The sequence below is a fragment of the Ochotona curzoniae genome, unplaced genomic scaffold, assembly GCF_017591425.1.
Source record: "Ochotona curzoniae isolate NIBS_2020 unplaced genomic scaffold, NIBS_Ocur_1.0 contig_1071, whole genome shotgun sequence".
Taxonomy (NCBI): Eukaryota; Metazoa; Chordata; class Mammalia; order Lagomorpha; family Ochotonidae; genus Ochotona; species Ochotona curzoniae.
Genome location: NW_024464939.1, coordinates 1179537 through 1190000, shown reverse-complemented (window position 1 = coordinate 1190000; position 10464 = coordinate 1179537). Strand labels below are relative to the sequence as shown.

At 40.7% G+C, this 10464-nt stretch overlaps 1 protein-coding gene across 1 annotated transcript in view; it reads left to right on the top strand.

Moving 5' to 3' along the window:
- RUNX1T1 (RUNX1 partner transcriptional co-repressor 1) overlaps positions 1-10464 on the top strand; it is a 134456-nt gene that overhangs the window by 86785 nt on the left and 37207 nt on the right. The window contains 1 exon segment of the mRNA XM_040993306.1: positions 2934-3115. Coding sequence (XP_040849240.1) covers positions 2934-3115 — 182 coding nt within the window.

Here is a 10464-nt window from a genome sequence, read left to right as displayed (position 1 = left end):
TAAGATGAATTTGGAGGAAAACCTTTTCAGTGAAAGCAATCGTAGATACAGCATCTTTTCTTGTTAGCCATCTAAAGTTGTAGACATCGGTTTAAAAGTTTATTTCTGCTTTAATAACGTTCGTTTTTTAAAACGGTCTCTTATGTGTAGATGTATTTGATTGAGCTTGAAACTAAGAAATTATTATCTGCAGCACATTTCGAGATACATGCCGCTTTCTTTAACTTCTCTCCAGAAGTACTATTTTATCTATCTTAAAATCAACTCTTGTCCTGAATGTATTAAGGCTGTTTCTGGATGGGAGCCAGGGAATGCATTGCCAGAAGACATCTGCACACAAGATGTCCAGCCTGTGAGTCAATTCTCCTGATTATCATTCAGGAATTTGTCTCTCTGAGCTGGCATAACTACGTTTGCCTGCTTGGTTAAATATTGCTAGCATTCTTGACGGAAGGGATATGATTGCCTTTGAAAGGTCTCTGTGTGTTTAGGTGGAGCCTTTACCTGGGGTCCCTGCTGATTCCAGTGCAGTGTGGTACATAGATGCAATTGTGTGTTGTGGATGGAGGTTGGGGAATAAGGCACCTAAGCTTTTCTTGATAAAAGGAATGTGGAAGATGGTATCAGGGGAGTGAAGGAACAGTTTCCGTTTCCTTCCTCCTCCACCTGCCCCTGGATCATTCTAAATATCTTGTCTAGCTAATAGAATCTTGAAGATGCTGCTCTCTGACACCTCTGATAATCAATTTCTAGTCCTACCTTGATTAAACTTTGGGATCGCTAAAGAATTGCAAGTAGCCCAGTGGTTTGTTGTATATGGTTCTGGACAATTTAAGTCTTATGCACACACTGTAGAAAGATTGTTAAAAACTTTAAAGTTGTTCCTGTTGAGATGCTAATTGTAAGAATTTTTAAAATTTTGATAACTGTCTATATTATCACTTTTACTGATTGTCAGGGATTTATTTTTAGCATTGATACCATATAGGATGTGATTTCTGTTGAGTGTTTATTGTTTATTGCTAGTAACTAATCTTTTATACCTTGTGTAGAAATATGCTTTGGTATTATTACGGCGTGATTCCTTGATTAATACTCTCCGAGAATAGATTTGAGTTTGTAAATAGTCAGAACTGGTGTCTGACTGTGATACTCTATGAAACTTTTTTTTTTTGCTCTTTTTGTTTTTGTTTTAAGCTGTTGGCTCAAACATGGAGGCAGTTGGATCCTCTTTATTCAGAAATGTTTGTGACCTGCCCATCATTGTGCATGGCACTTGCTCCCTGCAAATGAAATCCAGGAGTTACTTGATTTATATGACTGATCTTCCCATGACTTTAGAGAGAGCTAAGTGTGATTTAGAGGGATGCTTTTCACCCCTCCACCCCAACCTAATCCTGTCCCCTAAAAAAAATTAAATTCTGAAAATGAATAGAAAGAAAGCAACACTTTTGGCATATAATATCGGGGTACATGGCCTCTTAGTTTTTTCCTTTTAATGCCTTGCTATGTGTGAGATTGCCTCTTTTTATTCTACTTGGTATAGTCAATATTGCCTGTCAGTCTATCAGCAAGCAAGTATACTGTGACTGTATTCAAGGAGCCAGGCTAGCAGAAGAGTGAGAATTGCATTCAGGATTGCCTGGTTTCTTTTAATGTTACACACATGCATATATGCAAACACATATGTTTACATATATATACTGGCATGTATATATGTGTGTGCATATTCATGTATATATGCGTGTATACAAACACTATGTATGTTGCCTATATATGTTTCTGAGAGTATTAATCAAGAATTTATCAGGCCTGGCACAATTGCCCAATTGGTTCATCCTCCCCATTCAAGCATGGGGATCCTGCATGGGTGCCAATTTGTGTCCCTGCTGTTCTGCTTCCCATCCAGCTCCCTGCTTGTGGCCTGGGAAAGCAGCCAAGGATGGCCCAAAGGCTTGGGACCCTGTAACCTCACGGAGAACAGGAAGAAGATCCTGGCTCCTGGTATTGGATTCGGATTGGCTCGGCTCTAGCCATTGTGGCCATTTGGGAAGTGAACTACACGGAAGATCTTTCTCTCTGTCTTTCCTTCTCTAAATCTGCCTTTCCAATGAAAATAAAATAACCTTTTTTCAAAAAAGGAAGTTATCATGTATTTCTACACCAAGTATAGAAGACTAGGGGAGTTACTGGAGAAGTGTACCAACCACACTGTAACTTTCACCGAGGGAATCAGTTTCTATGTGATAACAATGCTGAGCTGGAGAGAGAGAGCAAGCAAGAGAGAGGTATGATTGTTAAAGTAAGGCTGATATATAGAAAATGGATCACTTTGGGAGACTGCTGCTTTGTGCTTCAATTCCAATTTGGGAATTTGTCCATGCCCAGGTGACGCTTAAATGTTGTATGAATCTGGTGATTATGAAAAAGAATAATCTCTTTGCTCATCTCTACATTTTTTTTAATGTATCTCTGTTTGAAGTTAGTAGTTAATGACAGGCATGAAATAGTGTTAGCCTGTATGACATGTGTGAGTGACCAGATGCAGGACTGGATGTGCCGAGGGTCTGGTCGGAGACCACTGCATTGTATCTCCCACACCCTCTCGTGTAGGAGGTAGAAGTTGCCTGTGCATAGCTGTGCTCATAGTCTGTGCAGCTTGCATCCAAGTCTGAAGGGTCTGCAAGGATAGTCGTGGCACTCCTGATGTTATCCGTGAGGAAACGGAGGAGAGGTAGACAGCTCATGTGTGGAGCCAGTCAGACACAGGGGAAACCTGGTCCTGCCACTCGTGTCTGGGGACGGAGTGCATGGTATGCATGTGATCATGTTAGGATGTAGCTTGTCCTAGCGTCTGAACGGCGGACAAGACTGGCCGGTTTGTCCGAAGCTGACTTCTCCTCCCTTCTCTCATCCCTGTCGTGCTCTTGCAGGCCAACTTGCCCCTGCTGCAGCGCGAGCTCCTTCACTGCGCAAGACTGGCCAAACAAAACCCTGCCCAGTACCTCGCCCAGCATGAACAGCTGCTTCTGGATGCCAGCACCACCTCACCTGTTGACTCCTCAGAGCTGCTTCTCGACGTGAACGAAAACGGGAAGAGGCGAACTCCAGACAGGTAGGGGAGGGAGCTTTTCCTGGCCATGCCTTTTCCCTATCCCTGACGATGAAGACATGTATCACGCCACAGCCAAACTATCAGTCCACAACTGTCACGGAATAGCCAGAAGCCAGTTTGGCCATCTTGGGAGTTTGGTTTTGCCTGGGGTTTAGACCAGTGATGAACCTTTGACCCATGTCGGTTCGCCATCTGTGCAGGTGAATTTTTGCTGCTTGTAATATTAAAGCTTAAAAAAAAAAGGTGGAGGTGGCTGATTTTTCAAACATGCGCATACCACTGATTTCAGCTATTAGACGTAAGTCATTATTCCTATTTGCATTTCGGATTCATCACATCTTTTACCCTTTCGTGTTATGAAATTTGCGCTTCTACGTTTTCTTAAAATGTGATAATGGCCTTAAAAGCTGGCTTGTATGTGTTACTCAATGAATGGTACAATAGCTATTTGATGTGGATTCTGTATTAGCTAAGAGAAAACTTCCAGGAAAGTAGATGAACTGAATGGAGATAGGAGTTATATAACAGAGCTAGTAGATGCTATTTTTACTAAGCAGTTTGATTTGCCAGCCAATGTTTATTCTACTAGAAACTCGGCTTTTCTACGTGAGAATTCCTAAATTTCCTTCTCCCTAAGCCCCAGGTCGTTGTTGACTGATGTATACAGATGGTGCTTCCTGTAGGTTTTTAAATAATTTTCTTGACTACCTCAACCTCATACCTAGTTGATTCCTGGTATAGAAATGTGAAATCCTATTTAGGAACATTTTCCTAATAGTGTTACGGAAACATAGAGAATCTCAAAATGACGCTCCTCTAGGCGGTGATTTATTGCATGCTTTATTACCTTTCGCTATTTCTTCATACTCTTTTTCTGCGTTTCTTTGCACATGGGTGTCACAGCCTGCGACAGTTTACCGTCCTGGCACAGTTGCCTTCCTGAGTCCTGGGTGCTTAAGATCCTTGGAACTGATCAGAGGACTCTATCTGTGACCTACTTAGTGACCCTGAAACACATCAGCTGCTTTATAACTCGGAATGTTAGTGAAAGACCACTTACACAGAGTTGCTACATAGTTCTCTGTCAGTCAGCTTTTCTAGTCTAGTCAGCTTTTCTAGTACAATGTCGGGAATGTTTCTTTTCTCGGTATAATCTCTCCTAATAGTTTAAAAAAAAAATTCCTGAAGCCGAAAGTGAAGCATTAGTCTACTTCTAACATATTGTGGACTCACCTACACACTAGTGCTTTCTTATCCTGCCATGTCACATTTCCTCGGTCATCTGAGCCCAAATAGAACGTTAGCACTCTGGCTTGTACAGAAAAGTCCCCGGGCTGCTGAAGGGTGTGTCTCCAGGAAACTGAAAACGAAGAGTTGGCTCAAGACAGATGGTTTACATGGAGGTTCATAACAATCCCAACCCATTATTCCTGTAGGAAATAAGTGTTGTGTTCAGGTAGCCAGATATTGTAGCTCCTGTTTCCAGGACAGCATACTAAAAGTCACAGAGGCCAAGTTGGGGAATTGGGAGGAAGAGCAGGAGTGTAACGGAGAAAAGCTATGAAAGCTATGGCGAGTGTAAAGATATTATTGGTAACATTGACAATGCAAAAGGATTTACTCTGGAATTCCTAAGTGCTTGATATACATAACCAGAAATATGAAAATGCTTCACACATTTCTCCATATTCCCAGCCACCTTCCCACCAGCACTTCCCTGGGTGTTTTGTGTTTGAATGTACCATGGCTTTAGACTTGCCTTGGCTCTGAGAATTCCTGCTCCGTTCTACAGATGCTCAGCATTCTTGCTTGATCACTGTATCGCCTGAGTTCACGGGTTCATTCCATCAGATAGAAGTCTGTGCAAAGGAGCCCTCAATCCCACTTTCAAGTCAGCATTCACATGGCTGAGCTTTGGATGGAAAGTTTTCCTTCATGTGGAACCCTTTGGTATACGTTACGGTGGGAAGATGACAAATGCTTCTTCTTAGAGTTAGGAGGGAAGACAATGAGAATATGTTGTGTAAATACGTTTGTATCTTGTGGGAACTTGATCAGAGCCAGGAAATTATGGGCCTCTACCGTATTTTTTATGCATATGTTTTCCACATCTCGTCTGCGTATGCATGTTCCTCTTTGATTATTCATCTGTATATCCAGCTCAAGTATATGAAATTTTATAGAGGATGGAGCTGTCTGACAGCAGAGCTTTTTTTTTTTTTCCTTGTTGTTTTGTTTTACTGAATGTTTTGTTGGTACATATGGTGTGCCATGGATGAGCAGCCACGGTGAGATTTTGGAGTCTATTAAGCTGGCTCATTAAAAAGATCAATCTGTTTCTGTAATAACACTGGGAGCCATCAGTCACTAAGAGAGGGAAAAACTGACACCTGAGGAGAAAACACATTTTGGTCATTTGTTCCTGACATGTCACGAACAAAGGAGCGCTCTGTATTCTGTTTACAACATTGGGGCTTTACGTTCGGTGCCGATCGCCGAGTTAATGTACCAGACAGCCGTCACGTGTTTCAGGTATGGCTCGGGCGAAGTGGATTTCTCATCTTTAAATATACTTGTCACTGGTTATGATTTTTTTTTTCTTCTTCAAAACACATTATTGTTATTTACAGAGAGAAATGATGACTCTAGGGAAGTCTGTGAAGTCACGTGTTACCCCCTTTTCTGTGCGTGGGACAGTGAAATGCTTTCTGCTTTCCTGTATAAATAACTCCGGCAGGAAGTGCACGCTAACTGTCCTGGCTCGGTCGGTTTGTCATAGGTTATTGTGAAACTCAAGTTAGAAGAAGGCCCTTCCTTCCTTCCTTTCTTCCTTCCTCTCTCTCTCTCTCTCTCTTTCTTTCTTTCTTTCTTTCTTTCAGATTTATTTTATTGTTATTACAAAGTCAGATATACAGAGAGGACAAGAGATGGAGAGGAAGATCTTCTATCCGATGATTCACTCTCCAAGTGATTGCACCAGTTGCTGCTGTGCCAATCTGGAGCCAGAGGCCAGGAACTTCTTCTGGGTCTCCTACATGGGTGCAGGGTCCCAAGGCTTTGGGCCATCCTCGATGCTTTCCCAGGCCGCAAGTAGGGAGCTGGATGGGAAGTGGAACTGCCGGGATTAGAACCGGTGCTTACATGGGATCCTGGCGCGTTCAAGGCAAGCACTTTAGGCACTAGGCCACGGCTCCAGGCCCAGAAGGCACTTTTTGATTTTAAGGCCATTCTGTCTCCTGAATATTGGACAAAGTAAATCGAAAGCTCTGGTTTCTACTCTTTATTATTAGTTAAGTAAAAATGAAAGATTCATAGGAGATGTATATTTTTTCCATGCTCTGAGGGAGGCTGCTGAGGAAGCGAGTGGAAATGTTTTCTGGAGCTGGTGAAGTGAAGTGAGCCAGCCTTACAGGCACAAACTGGTTATTTATCATTTATTTTTTTATCTTATTATTTTATGATACTGTGATGGTTATTATGATGTGAGCGCAGAGGAAAAGGAACAGTGGAGCAATGCTTCATTTCTTTGAGATCTCAGAATGTAGGAAATTTACCATGGTTTTTTAAAGAACAGTGCCATCTGAAGTTTCGTTGCTCTGATTCTTTCCTCACAACTTTGGTTTTATAACTTTTTTGCTCTAATTTGCCCTTAAAATTTATTCTCACGTTATTTTTCTGAATCAGGGTATTTGCTTTTGTATGGATCACATTGTGTGTGTGTTTTTTTCTCCCCCTCTGCCACAATGCTTGATGGTAAACATTTAACAGTCCCTTCCTTGTGTACCATCGCTTCATGTAGTGATTCCGCTGTTTCTTTTAGGCTTTTATGACAGAGGCTGTGTGTTTGCATCACTGTATATTTCCTTTTCCCGTGATATTAAACATGTTCTAAGAAGATTGGCTAGATTTTCAAATCATACAATTAATCAACTAGGAAGGTTCTTATGGGTACACTGGACTACCCCTCCCTCCCCCCCTTTTTTTTTTTCAGTTTTTGAGGAATCTAAGAACTGCCTAAAATCACAAAGCTGATAATTGGAGAAATCAGCATATTTACATGCCTGAGATCTTTACTTTCACAGAATATATTTTAACGTTGCCCAATTTAAATAAGAGCTCTGCCAAGAATTGCTTTTGCTCTTGTGCTTTTTCGCATTTATTTTTTAAAGTTACTGAAATGGATAAATGTCATAATATTCTGTAATTTTATAAATGTGTTTAATGATAGAATAGTCATGGTTAACCAGGTTTCCTGGCTTTGTGAGTAAGATGCAAAAAATATTGAAGGTTACAGAGCAAGGAGACAGTTTAGAGATTTCATCATAAGACCAACCAGCTGAACAGCATGGATCCGTTTTCCCTTTTCTGTAAAATAATTAAGTTTCAAGGCTTTTGTTTTTTCTGAAGAGAAAGGTAGGTGTGCTATGTAAGAAGTTGTAGGATTAATTGGCTGCAAATAAGAATTAAGTGTCTGTGATCTGCATTCAATATTCTACAAGCAAACGTGGAGATTTTATGTGATGCTCACGCGCCCTTGCATTGCCTTGCATCTGTTAAACATTTTTCAGCTTTAAAAAGTGGATTTTCATTCCTCTAGTAGTCCTTTCTATAGTTACGGCCGCTGTGAAGACTTGTAGCAGCGCAGCATTCAATGACATCTATTTGATGAGGAAGACAGCATTCCAGCCCCCACTTTGACCTGCTAGCCCTGTTTCTTGCTGCTGTGTTTGAGGGCAACTCTGCTTAAGCTTCTCCCTGCCTCAGTCTCTGCTCCAATGATTTCTGGCCTCTTTCTTCGTTCTTCTCCATCACAGCTCTGTTTATATTTCACATTCTAATGTAGCATCCACTCTTTGATGAAGGATTCCCTATCACAAATATTATAATCATGGTTACTGTTTACTGACCACTTAGGATTTTAGCAAAGGGCTAAATAATTTGCATAGGAACATGGCATTAATTTTCTGACAGTCCTATTGCATAGTTTGGAATAGGCTGGATTACGTGTCCTGTCTGAGGTCACATGCCTGATAAGAGCCATTGAGAGGATGTTGATTCTATTTTTCCTGATGCCTGTGCTCCTGTTCCTAGCACCAATATGCTACACCACCCGTCTACAAATGTCCCCACTGAAAACAAGGTGATTTGATTAGCTTATTGATGCTGTTACTCATGTTCCCCCCATTTTTATATGAAAATGTTGAGACTGATAGAAGCTAAGGCTTCCGAGTTCCTATGACCAGCACATAGCAAAATCTGAGTCCAGCGGCCCTACCATGATGAGTGCACATTGTCTCTGATCTCGTACTGCTTTTCTGTGATTTTGATGTACTCTATCTGTACAGGTGCTGTGAGAAAAATTACAGAAAACTTGTAGCTCCTGCTAAATCATTTTTATGGTAAAGCACATTAAATCATGATATTATGGTGGATTCGTGGAATTGTATCTCACCCATCTTGGTAATCACCAAAGCTGAGGACAGTGTTCCATGTGTTGGGTACTTAAAACAAAATACCACCAGACACTACTTGAGCAAATAAATCATTCAAGTTAAATTCCATGTAGTCTCTTTAAATAATGTACCAAATGATCTCTCACCCTAAACAGTCTATTTGGTTTTAACAGATGGGTCTCTGGCATAGACCAGTGACAATAGTGATTGCTTCATTGAGTTGAAAAAAATTTGGGAACTTCAGTCAGGTGTCCAGATGACAGATCAGAGGAAAAAGCAGAGGGACCGGCACTGTGGCACACTGGGTTAGAGTGCTGTTTATGACCCACACATCTTGTATGAAGCCATTGGCTCAAGTACCAGCTCCTCGCTAATGCACCTGGGAGAGCCGTGAAGATGCCCAAAGTTTTTTGTCTCCTGCAGTCCCTATGGGAAGCCTTGATAGTGTTCAGGGTCCTGGCTTTATCCTGGCCCGGCTCTGATTGTCACAACCACTTGGAGAGTGAACCGATGGATGAGAGATATCCTCCCTCTCTCTCTCTCTCTCTCTCTCTCTTCCTTTTGAATAAATAAATCTTGTAATGTATTTAGCTTCAAATATTTTTGCTATTTGTTATTTGGATATCTTTGTTATATTTTGTTAACTCCAACAGAAATGTATGATGTGAAATTTTTACCTGAATTCACCTGTTTGCACATGATTTCTGAAGATAACTTGTGGTGGATTTTATTTTGAACTTGTGATGTGTGATTTTCCCCATTTTGATTCAAAGTCTACTAAAGGAATATTCACAAATTGCATGCATTAGAAAAGGGATGAAAAATATGTTTGATACTAGGTTATTAATGTGTATAGTCTTTGCTTTAATATAACTATTACCTCCTAAAATGTAGATATAATCTCATAAAAATATAAATCTAAAATAAAAGTAAAGTAAGTCACTATTGCCTGGTAAGGGGATCAGACTGCGAAGAAAGTATAGATTCAGTGTGTCAGTCCCACTCATTTCCCAAGAAGCTGTGTAGAGCGAAGGGATGGATAGCACTTGGTTGTGGAGATGAACCACCGACAAGCCTGGCTGTGGCTGAGATGCCTGCAAGGTGTAAGTAGTGTGCTGAAGCAACCATCAGGTTTGGGACAGGAAGGAGGATCCTCTGCCCAGGACACCTAAGAGGTCAACAACAGGAATTGGGTTTGGAAAAGCAAGCTGTAGAGTGGTTCCCAAGTTGTTACTTGGGTGAGTTCAAGATGGGGCCGTGTTCATTGTGAAATGCCTATTGTAACTGATCTACGTGTACCTGGTTAATTGATTTGTAGCAGGACCTGAGTTGCTTTCTTCTCATTCTAAGGCTTACTGTTGCTGTACCAATTCGCCTCCCCTTATAATAATCTTGATAGAGATATTGCCCCAAGTAAGGAAATATTAGTTTAAGAGTTATTTTAAAAAGAAAAAAAAAAAAACTGAAAGATCTTGTACTTGTCCCTGGCATTTAGGAGATTTGTCCTGTTATCTTAGATATTGTCATGATTTTAGAATGGATTTTTTTTCATATTTTCCTATTTCTTTGGATGTTAATAAGGGGTTAACTGTCACGTTAACCATTAATAAAGTTTGAATATTTTGTATAAAAGTTTTTAAATTGTTTTTTTCTAAAATCATTTTACAGCCTGTGTTATTGAGGAACTAGAAAAAATAACCTGAGGTGGGATGAAGGGTAAATTAAGTTGCCTCTTAAGTTGTTTTTTTATAAGCTTTGCTTCCCATTAGGGCCATTTTATTGGGCATGAAACTGAAGCTGAGCAACTTGAGGTCCATAGCTGAGCAGGCTTCTGCCTTGAGGACACTGAACCCTGCAAAGAAGGGATTGGTGTGTTAGTGTTGTGGGGATTGGTTT